At 48.6% G+C, this 16,577-nt stretch overlaps 1 protein-coding gene across 5 annotated transcripts in view; it reads left to right on the top strand.

The window, feature by feature from the left end:
* WHRN (whirlin) overlaps positions 1-16,577 on the top strand; it is a 93,172-nt gene that overhangs the window by 13,697 nt on the left and 62,898 nt on the right. For all 5 annotated transcript variants that reach the window (XM_082627269.1, XM_082627265.1, XM_082627266.1 and 2 more), the window contains exon 2: positions 12,639-12,857. In XM_082627269.1, the coding sequence (XP_082483395.1) occupies positions 12,639-12,857 (219 nt within the window). The remainder of the gene's footprint in view (positions 1-12,638; positions 12,858-16,577) is intronic.

The following is a 16,577-nucleotide window of genomic DNA, read 5'->3' on the forward strand; positions in this document are numbered from 1 at the left end:
ATTAAATGTACACTTCTTCCCCAATTTTTTCCATTTGGCAGGAAAAGCCATGAGGACCCAAACAACCCAGGCCACGGCCGCCCTGCCCCTTCCTGGGAAAGCTCTATGCATGTCATTGACTAAACCTTAGGTACAGAGGTGGCAGTGGGCACTCCTTGCCTCCTTTCCTTGTCCCCCTCTCTTATCTCTCTCACCATGCCCTGACCTTTGTCAGGATTTTATTTTGTGCAGTCTGTGGAAATCCCCTAACTAGATAACTGTGACCTCAACTCAACCCCCACTAGGATAAACCTGTAGCTTACGAAATTATCTCACTGGATGGTGGAGGCTTGAATCTGTCTTGCTGTCTGCCATCTGGGCAGGATGAGGACAGAGTCTCCTCGGCCTTGTGTAAAAGACTGGTGGCTGGGGCTTCCCTGGTAGCGCAGTGGTTAAGAATCTGCCTGCGAATGCAGGGGATGCAGGTTCGAGCCCCGGTCTGGGAAGATCCCACATGCTGCAGAGCGGCTGGGCCCGTGAGCCATGGCCGCTGAGCCTGCGCGTCCGGAGCCTGTGCTCCGCGACGGGAGAGGCCACAACAGTGAGAGGCCCATGTACCGCAGAAAAAAAAAAAAAAAGACTGGTGGTCATTGCAGACTGGGTAAATCGAAGACCGTTTTGTTCGGTTCATAGGAAACATGACAGTCTGTTTGGGCTTGGGCTTTTAAAAATAAATGTGTGTGTGTGTGTGTGTGTGTGTGTGTGTGTGTGTTCAATTTAGAAAACTTAGAAACCCCAGAAAACCATAAAGGAAAAAAAAAACCAGATCTTGATAATCCCCGCCACCCAGAAACAGTCACTGTGGACAATTTGATTCCTGTCTGTTCAGTTCCCTGTGTGCCTAAGTGTGTAGGTTTGCACTGGGAACCCTCTATAAAACTGCCACTCTGAACATAGTTATGGATCCTGCCTCTTTCACCAGACAATGTATCAGGACTGTTTTCCCACTTTGATAAATGTTTCTCGAAAATGATTTTTAATGATTGCATAATATAGCAAAGGGGTTCATGGTTTATTTAACTAATTTCTTCTTGTTGGACTGTTTTTTTAAAACATTATCCATATTTCTGCTTTAAACATCCTTGCACATTAATCTTTTTTTTTTTTTCTTTTTTTCTGTACGCGGGCCTCTCACCGTTGTGGCCTCTCCTGTTGCAGAGCACAGGCTCCGGATGCGCAGGCTCAGCGGCCATGGCTCACGGGCCCAGCCGCTCCACAGCATGTGGGATCTTCCCGGACCGGAGCACGAACCCGTGTCCCCTGCATTGGCAGGCGGACTCTCAACCACTGCGCCACCAGGGAAGCCCTTTGCACATTAATCTTTAAGCACATCTCTAATAATTCTTTAGACTGTCTCTCTAGAGGTGGCATTGGCTCAGGGGATAGGCAGATTTTTAAGGCTTGGGTAGATGTTGCCAAAGTGCTCTTGGGAAAGAGTTTGTTTTTATTACAGTCCCACCGCCCAACATTAGCAGTGTATGAGACGCCTCATTTTTCCCCAGCCTTGCCAACACTGGATATCGTATTTCTTTTCCATTTTTGCCAATCTGATGGACAAAATATATCCTACTCTGATTTGCATAATTTAAACAGTGAAGTTGAACTGCTTTGCATGTTTATTGTTTGTATAGCTGTATATACATATACATGGTGTATAGAATATATCATATAGTATATACATATATAGATATATAATACATATATTATATAAAACATTTATTTGGTGTATAACTTTTTGATGTTCTTTGCCCATTGAATCACAAGAATTTGACATCTCCATGTCATCAAATCTATCAGCCTTTTTCTTTATCATATCTCCTGGGTAGATTGTTAGGAGGTGGTTGATTCATCCACCTTGAATTCAGATTCTTCAGTCTAAGGGTGAATTAAATTGGAAGCCCATCCCCGTGTTAGCTGAGAATGCACAGAAAGTGATGACGGATAGGAATGTAGAGAGTCAGCAAGGAGAATACTCCCCATCCATGTATCCACTCGTGCACTGAGAAAATGATACTGATATAAACTGATTTTCCTGATGGATGGATGTGCTATGGACATTGATCCTAGACAGCAAAGCAGTCCATTGCAAACCCATCGAGGCGCATCTGGTGATTATATTTATGACTCCTAGAATCTTGTTAGTTCCTCCTTAAAGGAAAAAAGAAAAGAAAAAAGAGACAAAATTTAAAAGAACATTTGTAAAGTAATTTACTTAAATTATAAGAGACTAAAAGCCAGGCTTAGTGGATAATTGAAGAATTGCATTAAAAAGGAATCAATATCTTTCTGGAATGCTCTGTCCTCATCTTGTGAATTGTTTTGCAAAGGGAGGGTCACTCTGTCACTATCTCGTAAATTTCTCATAGCATTATCGCCAAGGACAACATTTTTTTCCCTCTCTTAGATCCTTCATGTTTTTCCTTTTTTTTTTTTATTAGTTTCTGCTTTATAACAAAGTGAATCAGTCATACATATACATCTGTTTCCACATCCCTTCCCTCATGCATCTCCCTCCCTCCCACCCTCCCCATCCCACCCCTCCAGGCGGTCACAAAGCACCGAGCTGATCTCCCTGTGCTCTGCGGCTGCTTCCCACTATCTATCTACCTTACGTTTGGTAGTGTATATATGTCCATGCCTCTCTTTCGTTTTGTCACAGCTTACCCTTCCCCTCCCCCATATCCTCAAGTCCATTCTCAGGTAGGTCTGTGTCTTTATTCCCGTTTTACCCCTAGGTTCTTCATGACATTTTTTAAAAAATTCCATATATATGTGTTAGCATACAGTATTTGTCTTTCTCTTTCTGACTTACTTCACTCTGTATGACAGACTCTAGGTCTATCCACCTCATTACAAATAGCTCAGTTTCGTTTTTTTTATGGCTGAGTAATATTCCATTGTATATATGTGCCACATCTTCTTTATCCATTCATCCGATGATGGACACTTAGGTTGTTTCCAGCTCCGGGCTATTGTGAATAGAGCTGCAATGAACATTTTGGTACATGTCTCTTTTTGAATTATGGTTTTCTCAGGGTATATGCCTAGTAGTGGGATTGCTGGATCATATGGTAGTTCTATTTTTAGTTTTTTAAGGAACCTCCATACTGTTCTCCATAGTGGCTGTACCAATTCACATTCCCACCAGCAGTGCAGGAGTGTTCCCTTTTCTCCACACCCTCTCCAGCATTTATTGTTTCTAGATTTCTTGATGATGGCCATTCTGACTGGTGTGAGATCATGTTTTTCCTTTTTGCACAACCTTAGCTCACTAAGACATTTAGGGGCAAAGATACTGGAGAGCAGGGATTTTGAAATTTCAGGTCCCTGTTCCAGCCTCTGGGATCCTGGCATTCCCACCACTGGAGCAAAGGTTTCCTTCTGCATCTTCACACTGAGCCTTTGGAGAAGGTCAAACTCATAAAGAAAAGAGAATGAGGGGAATGCACAGTTGGTTTTTGAAAATCTACTTAGTAAGTTCCCAATTAAAGGCAAGTTTAAACATCATTAAGAAAACTGAAAAGGAGAAAAGAAGATGCAGATATTCACACCCTCCTTAACTAGTCATCACTTCTCTGCCATCTCCCCTGGCCTTTATCTCTATGTATTCACATTTCCTCAGTGGTTTAATTACCTTTCTCCTTTCACTTTTGCTTCATACGTCTGTGAAAAATATCTCTGCTTCCAACTGTGTACAGAAGATGTCTAATCCTTGAGATGTCCTTTAGCATTCATTCATCCTCCTGACAGTTGTTTTCCTGAGCACCTTCTATGTGACTGGTGTGATTTAACATCCTCTTTAAACTCTACATATCCCATGTACTTATTTGTTAATATATTTGTAATTAATATTACTTCCTACTTCAAAAATAACTGAGTGACTTAACCTAAAAAGCATATCGTGAAAGAGGCACGTGAAAGAGGGATCAGAAACCATACTGAAAAGTGTATTGTGTGTGTGTGTGTGTGTGTGTGTGTGCGCGCGCGCACGCATGCGCACATGTGTTCACGCACACAGGCGTGTGTGAGGTGGTGCCTTTAAAGGAATGATATTTCATATTCAAATGGAATTTTGAGCTTCCTAGCAACCAAGGCAAAAAGAGCAATTAATACATTATTTTTATTTTTTTATTTTTATTTTTTTTGCAGTACGCGGGCCTCTCACTGTTGTGGCCTCTCCCGCTGCGGAGCACAGGCTCCGGACACGCAGGCCCAGCAGCCATGGCTCGCGGGCCCAGCTGCTCCGTGGCATGTGGGATCTTCCCGGACCAGGCCACGAACCCATGTCCCCTGCATCGGCAGGCGGACTCTCAACCACTGCGCCACCAGGGAAGCCCAATACATTATTTTTAGATTCTATAGAGAACTCATTGGTACTTCAGGAGAGGTAAAATTCCTCATTGGCAGTCAGTTTCAAGAGGAAGGAGGTCAATTTCAGGAGGAAGGCAATTTCAATTGCATTTTTCATTGTCTCTCATTTTATGTGGAATCACCCACAATCTCCTGTCTTTCATATTTGTTGATACATCTGTGACCAAACCAGAAGAATTTCCTGTGTTCTCTGTCTATTGAGAAAGATGTGGATAAAATAATCACTTATATAAGTGAGTATGCTGAGACATGTACCTTCAGGGACAGGGAGCAGCACGTGCAAATAGCTTGGAGCACTTGATACTATAAGGAAGGCTAGGTGGCAGTGCAGGAGATGAGGCTGGCCGGGCAGCAGGGCCAGCTGTGCAGGCCTGAGAGGCACTGGGAGAGCTTGGGGCAGGGCCGGGAATGGTCCACTTGCATTTTAAAAGGGTGTCCGGACACCCTGCAGAGACTAATTTTGAAGGCTGAGAGAGGAGGCTGGAAAGCTGTTGCAGTTAGTGGTCCCTGTAAGAGGTAATAATTAACACAGACAAAAATGTGGTGCAGAGGAAGGAGCTCTGAAGACAGAGTGTTAATGAGGGCTTTACTGTCTCATGACGTTAAAATATGCCACAGGGGCCGAGAGTGCACACACCAATCTCTCTCCTCCCTCCAAGTGGGGCTAATGGGGAGGGTCTTCCCAGTGCCCATGGCTGCACCTGGGACCAGCTCAGGGTTCAAGAGTACAAGGCCTCTCAGTTATTTACAGCCTGTGAGTCCACGCTCCCTTTTCAGATCCGCTCCTTGTCCATCTTGCGAGGCCAAGATGTAGGATTGCCCTTGTGTTATTTGAACCTTCTTGAACTACTGGTAAGAGATGCATGAGTTTGGAGAATCCAAGATTCAAGTCCAAGCCCAGCCTCTTATCCTCTCTATGACCTTACGTAAGACACTTCAGCACCCAGATGTTCTTTCTTCATATGTGTGCCATGGGAAGAATAAAACGCGTGGTCATTGCAGTCATTTTGCTGTTATCAATATTAACCACCATTTGCTGGGCACCTGCTGTATGCCATGCCCAGTGCAAGATGCTTTGTGTACATTATCTTGTCGGTCCTCATTTTTTCCACACAGCTCCATAAGGGTAGGCATTAGTAGCCCCATTTAACAGGTGAGAAAGCTCAGGCTTGGAGGGCTTAAGGAACTTGCCTGAACTCTCATAGCTAGGAAGACGTGGAACTATGTCTGGGAACGGTTTTCTAGTGAGTATACCTTTTACTGAAAAACTCTTGAGGGGTCCTCCCCCTCAGCCACCTTTTTATTTTGATGCTTTATAATACTTTGGTCCCCAGAAGGGATTGGAAGATAGAGCCAAGATTTGCCTAAACGGGGAGACTTCTGGAGCCTGTGGAAGAAGGCATGAAAGAGGATGGATCCCTGCGCCACATTGAGCTCTGCTTCGGGAAAAGATAGCTGCACAGCCCTCTTCCATCCACAGCGCCCATAGATGGGGGGCATTCAGGCCTCCTATAGGTCCAGGTTTCACAGCGCTGCTCCCTGCAGGTAGTTATAGGAACTACACAGAGAGGGACAGGGTTGCATATGAAAAAAAGACAGCCCACTGCCTCTGGGATTCCACTTTTCTCTGGTGTAGAGAATTAGATGCACGTGTGCTCCAAGATGCACGTAAAAGTATGTTATCGCAGATTGCTCGTGCTGGCAAAAGTGAGAAGCAACATAAATGTCCAGCAATAGGGGAGTGGGAATTCAGTGGTTGTGCATCTCTGCAAGGGAATGCCATGTAGTGTTGGAAGAGGGGATCTTTTGAGGAAGAAGCTTCAAAATATATTTTTTAGCTTAAAAAAAAGATATCAATGAAATCTTAAGTGTGAGTCAACCTGTATAAACCTCAGACAACAATAGTTTTGTGTGTGAACATCCACGTGTTTGTAAAATGCACACAAGAAGTCGGGAAGGACAGACACCAGAATGTAGCTGTGTGTGGTTACCATGGATGGTGAATTGAGACTTCTACTCTGGGTTCTCTGTAATAATAACACCTAACCCTTCTGTACCTCTTACCTATCTTCCAGGCACTAAACACTTTATGTATATTAACTAATTTAATCCTCACCACTGCCCTGTGAGACAATACTACTATTATCCCATCTTATGCCTGGGAAGCTAGGGTACAGACTGGCTAAGTAACTTGCCTGGGGTTGCCATCGGCGGGTAGCAGAGCCGGGATGGTAATCCTTGCAGCCCTGCTTCAGAGCTGCGGCTCTTAACCATTCCCTCTTCTGCTTCTCTCTCCGAATTCCACGTGTGTCTGAGGTGTGTATGCTCACGTGAGTGTGCAGAAGCATGGAATGGTGACCCAGGGCTGCCTGAGCCCCAGGCTAGTGTACTGCTCTTTCTGTGGCCTCATTTGAACAAATTCCTGGCGGCTGCCTGGCATCTCAAAAGCCCAGTGGATATCTTGAATGAATGAGCAAATGAATGAAATGAATGAATGGGTAAGTAAGTGAAGTAGAAGGAACAGGGGGAGGGTTTAAAGAAAACAGAACACGCATTGTGCCTTAAGGAACTTGTCTTGTAGTCTTAGAGACAGAATGTATGAAGGTAATGCAGAGGCTATAGTATAGATGGCAACAAAAACATGCAAGCGTGCTGGGTGCTCTCCGAGAAGGGGAGTCACTCACTATCTAGGAAGGCTTCCTGGAGGTGGTGGGAAAGGGGCTGAGTATCAAAGGCGGGGCTGATATGAGGAAGTGTGGATTAAAGGAAAGAAGGAAGTTGCTGAAGAGGAGGAAAGTTGGGAGGGAGGGGCTAAAGTTGCTCATGTATTTGTATTCATGTAGATGGGAGGTTTAGAAAATTTCTAGGGCTTTTGTTTGGGAGAAGAAGCTGGTAGACTTAGGAAGGGAATTCATGTGCATTTAGTTAGTACCTACTCTGTGCTATGTACTATAGAGGCAGTTTACATTATCTTAATAATCCTTACAACAGTTGCATTTTAAATGCAGAAACAGGCACAGAGAGGTTAGGTTATTTGCTCTGTGCCACACAGCAGGTCAACCTCAGAGCCAGGATTGGTGCCCAGTGAGTCTGAACCCAAAGCCCAACCAGGCAAGGTGGGGTCAGGAAGAGCAGGGTAGCACATCCTTCCCTCTCTTCCCCATCACTAACCTGGGTCTTAGACCAGCTCCCCTCTGTTCCCCAGAAGAGAAAACCTTGCCCTGAAATAAGCTGGATGACTTACCATTATATGTCCTTACTCGAGACTTTTCTGAAACACTTCTTTTGTACCTGCCCCTCCAGACAGTAGTCTAATGGTCTTGTGACCTTGTGCTTGCACTTTGGTGCATGTTTTTGAACACAGGAGCACGTGTGCATCTGCCGTGCTAACACCCCGCCCCCCAGTCCCTTCACTCTGTAGCCATCTCCAGTCTATCTCTCAGTCCTCTGCCGAGCAGAGAATTCTATCGCCTGGACTGTGATGTTGGGGTGTCAGAGTCAGCTCTGAAGAGCTGAGTGAGGCAGATTTGCCTCTGGAGAGCATTAATCCAAGTAGCAAGTTATTAAGTTTGAAGACATCCACATACAGTTTACAGTTCTACAATCATAGCACGCAGTCTGAGTAGTCATCTGGTGATGGGTCGTATCTTAGCCATGCCATCTGCCGGGTCAGGTCGAGATTTCCGTGATCTGACCTGGTGGAATGCTGGTAAGCCCCTCGGTCAAGTTTCATCAGTAAATGTGATAACACGCAGGGGAGCGGAGGCCTCTGGTGGCGGCTCTTGCTTGCAGTGGACTTTCTCTAGATCTCATGGGATTTGTTTAGCCTTAGCTCATTGGACTCTTTAATTATCAGGCACTGTGCTAATAGGGTTCCTCTACCTATAGAGAGAGTAGAAAAGAGACCTTCATTTTACAGGAGGGAAACAGATGAACAGAGAGGTTTGGTAACTTGTGTGAGGTGGCACAGCTTATAAGCAATTGATTCCGGAGACTGGCTGATTCTGCAGGTTGCTGCAGCAGGAGAGGGGTGTGGTTGACAGTCACCCACAGTCACAGGCAGAGCATGCAGGCTGCTTTAAGGTAGCTTAAGGTACCACACATAAGCAGCTGTCTACAAAGAGCAGGGAAACACAGTTGTAGTCCCATTGGAGTGTGTCCCCCCAGCCCTCAGGTCCCTTTGAAGGTCCCTCTGCTGCCCATGATAGAGCCGAGTTGGGGTGTGCATCCTGCAACACCTGAGATGCTCCGTCTGCCTTTCTGGTGTTTTCTTAAACCCTTTTGGTCCCTCCCAACTGATATGGAACCTCAGAGCCTCCAGGTTCAAGATCTGGTTCAGGGACCTGATAGCAACTTCTTTTCTTCTAAATACAGCAATGAACCAGAGGACATTGAAGTTTAATTTGGGGCAGGAGCTTAGCAATCAGGGATTCTAACCCATTCATTGCCAGTTGGCAAAACCGAGGCCCAGCAAGAGGAGGACGTAGCCCCCGACCACCCAGCAGGACAGTGGCACAACAGGGACATGCCTGGGTCTCGGTTTCACAGCCAGAGTTCTTTCTACTTTGCCCTACTGCATAGGGCTGCTTGCTACTGAGGCTCGCCAGTGAGATAAGCCACCAGTTCTGTGAAATGAATGGCCTGGGCACCTAACCACACTATCCTCCAGATGGCCTGAGCCTCGGGGATCAAGGTAGCAATGGTGAGTAAGTGTGGAAGGCAGGTGGAAGGGTTGTCAGGGCAAGAAAGCACCGGCCAGATCTTTTTAGGAATTAACCCCTCCGTTCAGTGACACCTTTTAAAATAAGCAAGCGGTTGTTTGTAAAAAAAAGGAGACAAGAAGGCAGTGAGAAAGTAGAAACTGAATTCCTAGACCATCCCCTCCTCCTCGCCTTCCCTGTGTGACACACAAGGTTTAGTCAAAGCACCATGGATGGAGGCCTTCCCTCTGGGTTCTAATGGCCACGGCACCAAGACCATATTCCCAGAGCCTGCTTGGATGTGGAAAGTGCTGTCTCAGGAATCTCGTTTTTTCTTCAGTTTTGCCAGGAAAATAAAGATGGATGATGATGCAGTGGATGATGATATTCGTGCTCTCCAAGACCCAAGGAAAGCCTATATTTACGCCCCCAACAAAGAGCCAATATCAGAGGTTCCAGAATGGTCTAGGCTTGAGTGGCCGTCAGATTTTCTGGTCCCACAGTCTTGTGATGGGGAAACTGAGGTGCAGAGGCGAAGAGGCTTGTCCAGGGCTGGCCTCCTGTGTCTGGGCTGTACCCTCTCAGTCCCTTCCCATCTCGGGTTGCCAGCGTCCCCTTCTGGACCACACTGGGGACGGGCAGCACTTAGGAGGCTCAGTGACCTCCCAGGCCCTCTCCGGCGCCAGCTCTCCGTGCTGGTGTTCTCATCAAAGTCATTAACATTCTCTCCGTTCTCAAGGTTGCTGCTTGCCTATTTATAGAACTGACCAAGAGAATGCCACGACTGCCAGCAATACAGAATACAAATCATGCACTGTGCATTGGTTTTCATTCTCTCAGACACCTCTTTTTTTTTTTTTTTTTTTTAACTCCTTGGACAATGCTTATGTACACCTGGTTTCCCTTCTCAATGTGATCACTCCTGGGAGGAGAGGCGAGTGGGCTCTGCTACCTGCTGACCCCCCACTGTGTGCAGAGGCCCGGCCCTCAAGCACACTGTTTCATTTAACCCACGCAATCCTGAGAGGTGGGCATTGTCTTGCATCCCATGTGGGCTACTTTCAGAGAGGAAGCAGCCGGCCCCAGGGCTCCTGACCTACAAGTGACAGAAGCGACTTAAATCCAGTGCTGCCCAAATCCACAACGTCCATTCTTTCCACTTGCCTTCCCCGTCCCTAGTTCCAGCGCAGCCTTCCGGATCAGATGAGGAAGGTGGCTGCAGGATGATGCCTGTGCATGCTATGATTTCTTTGGAGGCCATATATGTGCTTCCTCATCCAGTCAGGACAACCAGGTTTTTCTGAGGACCTACTGTGTGCCTGACAGAGCCTTGTCTCTCTCCAGGCTGTAGGTGCCATGAGGATATGCCCACTTTGCTCTCTCCAGGCCCAGCACACAGTAGGCTCGGTCAGCCCTTGTTGATGAGTGATGGGGCTCAGACTCACCGTCTGTCCAGGGAAGGGAGCAAAGAAGAGGCAGGCCAGTTGGAGCAGCATCAGAGCTGCAGCAGTACCTTCACGGAGGAGGAGGGAGCAGGGGGCAGGGCAGAAGGGTCGGGAAGACCGCTCAGAGGCTGCAGGGGCTTCTGCGGAGGGTGCTCATGCCCTGAGTTCTGGCAGAAGCCCACTTGGTCTACGGCTTCCTCCATCCTGCATCTCAAACTTCACAGAGGTTTTATTTTCCCAACTGTCCTGTCAGGGAAGTCCCAGGGAATGGGAAAAGAACACTGTACAATCCTTCTCTGCTCATCTTCTCAGAAATCTAGTTCACAAGCAGGATTTTGGAGAGCTGCCATCCTCTCGTTATCCCTCCACCCGGGACTGGCATTAAGCTGTGGAATTGAGGGTCACTCCAGCTTGCCCGTCCTCCTCTGGAAGAGGTTCAGATGTCAGAGTGTCCAGTCCTGTGGCCCAGTGTCCCTGTCTGGCAGCCCCGCCCAGCCAGGGCTCCCCACTCACTGTCTTTGAAAGCCCCACCCTTGACCCCTTTTGTCTGCCAAGAGAACTGGGGGGTCAGTAGAACCCGGTGCTCCACAGATTCAGAGAGCTAAGTGCCTCCCTACCCTTTTATGTATATTGCTGTTGTCCGGCATTGAACGCATTCCGGAACATTTGGAAAATATTGAGAAACAGGAAGGACAAAATAATAATCACCCATAATTCTGCCACCCCGAGAGAAGCGCTTCTTGGCATGTTACTCCTCAGTTTCCTTTCTTCTTTCCTGTGTAATTTTTCTCTTAACATAACTGAGGTCACACTGTAAGACAGGATTTATATCCTTTTGACCGCACTTAACATTAAAATGTATCACACATCCATGGCATTACAAATACTTTGTAATGATTGTAAAATGCAATTTTAACGGCAGCGTGAATTTTCCCACGGGCAGGTGCTATCTCTCATTGGCTCAGAAGTCCCAGGTTTAGGGGTATGTTTGCTGTTAATCCCACTGCTAAGTGACCGTCTTCCTGAATAAAGGGCTTTGTGTTAGTACAGGTGCATCATGGGAAAGCAACATGGCCGCTCCCAGGGCTCAGAGTTTGGGTTCACCTCTCCCTGTGGCTGTTCCATCCCCACACTAGAAAGTGTGTCGAGTCAAGGTGGTATGCACACTCAAAATTAGTTGCTGTACAAAAGGAACCCCGTACTGGCTGTGCGGGCAGGTCATTTCGCTCGTTTGCTTCCGCTAAATCATTGGATTGGATTGGATTCCATGAGGATTTCAGGGGCTAAAGCACATCAGGTACAGAGCCAAGTGTTTCTTACATACAGACCCTTGATCATTGTTAAGCCACCATTAGTATCAGTATTTTTATCTCTTGACTCTCTTGTCTAGTAATTTATCGGGGTCACCAAGGCCACCCCCAGTTTCCATAAGGGCTCACGGGTTCAGCATATGATTGGGCTTGTGGCTAAGATTTGTTACAGCAAAAGGATACACAGCACAGTGAACACAGGAGCAGCACGCGAGGCAAAGTCTGCAGGAAACCAGGCAGGAGCGTCTGAGTCCTCTCTCTGTACAGCCACACAGGATGGGCTTGATTCCTGCAGCACTGAGTTGTAACAACACGTGCGGAATGTTGTCTACCAGGGATGCTCATTAGAGACTCAGCACCAGAGGTAGGCACCTCCGTCTGTACCCACATCCCAGGCCCCCACATGGTTTGCACAAATAATCCAGGCACGGCAAGCTGCCCTTATTGTTAGGGAATGGTGGGAACGCTCAGAATCCAAGTTCCCTGAGGCCCGCCCAGCAGGCCCTCATAAGGATGCAGTTGTAGGCCTGCTCTGTCCTGCACAGGTACGCTGAGAGGTCCTATTCCACGTGTTTGGACTACTTCAAGACGGGGGCCAGAGTGGGGTGAGACAGGTGTCCTCATTTCCGTAGGACAAAATTGAGGGCTAGTAAAGGGAAGACATTTACGAGCTGGTCCCTGCTCCATGGGCGGGGTCCTGAGAGGAAGCAAGTTCTGGATAATCCCTCACCGTCCCCTTTCCTGCTAACTCGTGTCTCTCTCTCTCTCTCTAGGCTCTCAAGGGCTCCAAGAAGCTGGTGCTGTCGGTGTACTCAGCGGGGCGCATCCCCGGCGGCTACGTCACCAACCATATCTACACCTGGGTAGACCCCCAAGGCCGCAGCATCTCTCCGCCCTCGGGCCTGCCCCCACCCCATGGCAGCACCCTGCGGCAGCACGAGGGTGACCGGAGGAGCACCCTACACCTCCTGCAAGGCGGGGATGAGAAAAAGGTGAGCCTCTGGGCCTTGGCCTCGCCGGGCCTCCTGGAGGTGGAGGGCTGGGAATGGCGGGCTGGCCATCAAGGCCACATTCTCCTTGCCAGATCCAGAATAGGGAAGTTTCTTAGAGGCTGGAAGAAGGGGGTTGGCCTGTAGGGGCTCTGGCCTTCGTCTCTCCCTCAAGTCCCAACTGAAGGGTTTTCTTTTCGTTTTAACCTTTGCACCACATGTCGTAATTCACACCAAGCTGCTGCCGCAAGAGCCCCAATACCATGATTTAAATAACCTAGATCATCTTCCCCTCACATAGCAGGGTAAAGGGGACCATCTAGGCTGATGGGGCAGCTCTGCTCTCCCTCTGCCATCCTCTGGGATACCGCCCCCTTCTGGTTGAAGCCTAGTCCCCCTGTAGCCCCTAGAGTGGAAAGAGGAAGAGAGAAAGCTCGGATGATTTACACTAGAGATGATTTAACGTCTCAGTGGTTCAGACCCAGGCCATGGCCACACGCAGCTGCCATGACTCCAAGCTCCACAGGGCACCTTTTGCAGTGTGGGTCTCAGGTTGTAAGGAAGAGAAACCAGGAACTGGTCCTGGTCACCTTCCACAAAGTCAGAATTTACTGGAAGGGTGTGGGCAGCCCCAGAACTGAAGCTGAGGGGCTCAGGGTGCAGTCTCCAGGAAGAAAGGGATCCCCATGGTTTCTGTTCTCTGCATCCTTCCCCTCAAGATTCATATTCCAGGGAGGGAGCACCTGATTGGCTGGCGGGGAGGTGCCCTTTGATGGACAGAAACACCAAGACTGTGGCCGGTGGAGGAGGGGTTGTAGCCCAAAGCACCATGGGGTGTTGTAACCTGAAGAAGACGGCCAGGGGCATCAGTAGATGCCCCCTACAGAGCCTTCCTCCCCAAGACCATGACTGTTTCTTTAGAAAGGAGTGAGAGATGGTCCCCCTGATATTTAAGGTTCACTCCGGGTGCTGTTTGCATTGTGCCCTATGGTTGCTTCTGGGACCAAGAAAGTTATTCCTGTAAGCATGAGTTTGGTGTGAACATGACCATGGTCAAAGCATGACCATGACTTTGGTCTCTGGTGTTTTAAGACCTTGACACAGCTTGGGGCTCTGAGCCAACCGCCTTCCCTCTGGAGACTCTTTCTCAGCTCTCTTTTCCTGTCCATAAGAGCATAACATTTATTTAATGTGTTTTGTGTTCTTTGCTCAAATGTCGATATGCAAGAAGCGGCAGAGATGGCGGGGGCTTCTGTGCCAGGCAGGATGTAGTGGGGTAGCCAGTTCGTGTGCACCGTCAGAGCCTGCCTGGGCTTCTTCAAGGTGGCCAGGGTTGCAGAGGTGGGCTCATATCCCCCTCCCCGCCAGGCGATGTTGCTCTCTGGCCATCTTGAGAAAGCAGCACAGCCTGTGGCATTGAGTCATTTTCAAGGCCAGCCTTCCAGGGTGGGTAGAGAACTTGCTTTATCTTTTTCTCAAGCTCTTCCCTGTATAGGGCATGAACTTAAAATAGAAAGAGCTCACCATGTGCTGGCTCTGTGCTTGCAGCATCTCACTGAATCCTCGTGGCTTCCCCAGGGGGTAGGTGTCCTTATGCACGTTTTACAGATGCAAAATCCGACATTCAGGGGGCACTGCGGCAACTAGGACCCATTGAGCGAGTCAGTCCACACTTAGCGAGCACCTATGCCCGACGCTGTTATGGGAGGTGGGAATGGAGAAATGGACAAGAGACATGAAGCCTTGCTCTGGGGAAGCTTCCAGTGAGTTCGGAAGTCGTAGGAGGCGTGAGACAAAAATCCAGAAATGAGCATAAATGAGCAAGGTAATTAAGGTGGTGAAGATTGATGGAAGGAAATAAAATCAGGAAGAGGGTTAGAGGGTGATGGGGAGGGAGGCTCTGTTTCAGATGAGGTGGGCAGGGAAAACCTCTCTGAGGAGATGACTTCTGAGCTGAGACTGAGAGAGGAAGATGGAGCTGCCACGTACCGTTCTGAGCATTGAAAATGCCAGGCAGCAAGGACAGCATGTGCAAAGGCCCTGAGGTGGGAATGAGCATGGCATCTTCAAGTCTTAGAGAGAAGGACCCTGCCACTGGAATTGAGTGGGTGGGAGGATTGGGAGGATGTAGGGTGCCCTCTGGGAGTCTTAGAGTAACGTATATAGGAATGTAGAAGGCAAAGGCTGAGGGAATCATGCTCCAGGGAGGACCCAGATACCTCAGGAGGCAGGAAATACCCTGAACCACACCAGAGAAGCCTTCACAGATTTTATAGCTCCAGGCTGAAGCTTCTACACGCCCCCACCCCATTCCTCCTTTTGCTGATACAACATGGAGCCCCCCTTTTCCTGTTAAGGGCATGGGGGAAATGTCTCTGGAGCCCTCACTTCTGGCCCCCTGGCCTCCAGCAGACTGGTCTCAGCTAATATTCCAGATAGCCACCACCAGCCTCCCAGACTTCCCATGCCAAACTTCAAAAATCCTAACCTCAACCCCAGTGGGAACACACCTTCTAGGGAAATGAGTTCTCAGGGCAATAGTGATGTAAAAATCACATGTAGCAAAATTACCCTTGAAAACCTCCTAAGCCATCCACTGAAGCTGGTTCTGGTTTGGCAGCCCTTGCTAGGAATGCCCTTCTCCATACTGAAGTGTGAGAACCATCCCATGAGGCTGAAGGAAGGAACAGAAGGGAAGGACACAGGTAGCACCTCTGGGAATCAGGCCTGTCTGCTCTCAAGTCACCATCACATCGTCAGAGGCGAACAGGGTGCAGAGTTGTTCAGTGTTCCAGCTTCCCATTCTGGGCTAACCCCCAGCCTCTATAGTACAGATGTAGCCTCTGTATGAAAAAACTGGAACAGGTCTGTTGTGGGAGTTAGATAGTATGGTGTCAGCGAGGCAGGGAGAGTAAGACACTGGAACCAGGCTGCCTGGGTTCAAGTCCTGGCTCCACCACTTGCCAGCTGTGTGACCTTGGATAAGTTACATAACCTCTCTGAGCCTGAATCTCCTCTTCTATAACATGGAGACGGTGGTAGGGCCTCCTCTCCCCATCACTGTGTAAGGCTCTTGGTTCTGGGCCCTGGTACGCCCAAAGTGCCTGGATCAGTGCCTGGCACAGTGGAGGTGCTCAGTAAGTATTTATTACATGAATGACTGAATTAAAATGCAGGGCTCAAAGTCCCCTACTGCCCCCTGCCAGGGTCACTGGCCCATGAGCAAGTGAGCAAGTCTCAGTGGTTGCTCGGTCCCAAGGCCCCGCTCCGGGCTGAGCAGGCAGACCCTCTGCAGCAGCGGCTGCTCCCCCAAGCTCATGCCTTCAGCAGCCGCAGAGATAAGGAGGGGCCTGCCCCTTAGCTCAGGCTGGGGCCCAGCTGGGAATGGAAGGCAAGGAGCCTTTGGGACCGGCTCTGAAGAAAAACCTACAGTTCTCCTCCTGTGTTTCTCCTTTACCATCACACTCACAGCGCTTCTGACACCAGATGTGGGTGGGTGGGGGGTTCCCACCAAGCAATTCTCTGCGACACCAGCTGGATGTCTTACAATTTAACTCAATTCTGACACTGTCTACCTGGAGAGAGTGTCCAGTCCCACAGGCTAAGGACTCAGTCCCATGAAACAACCCCCTACCTGTCCCCACTTCACATACCAGTTGCAAGTCCAGGTTATCAGCTGTGCTTCCGACTGATCGGCTGTAACTCAGAGGTTCCCCTGACCCC

This window comes from Mesoplodon mirus (assembly GCF_964341445.2).
Source record: "Mesoplodon mirus genome assembly, chromosome: 1".
Taxonomy (NCBI): Eukaryota; Metazoa; Chordata; class Mammalia; order Artiodactyla; family Ziphiidae; genus Mesoplodon; species Mesoplodon mirus.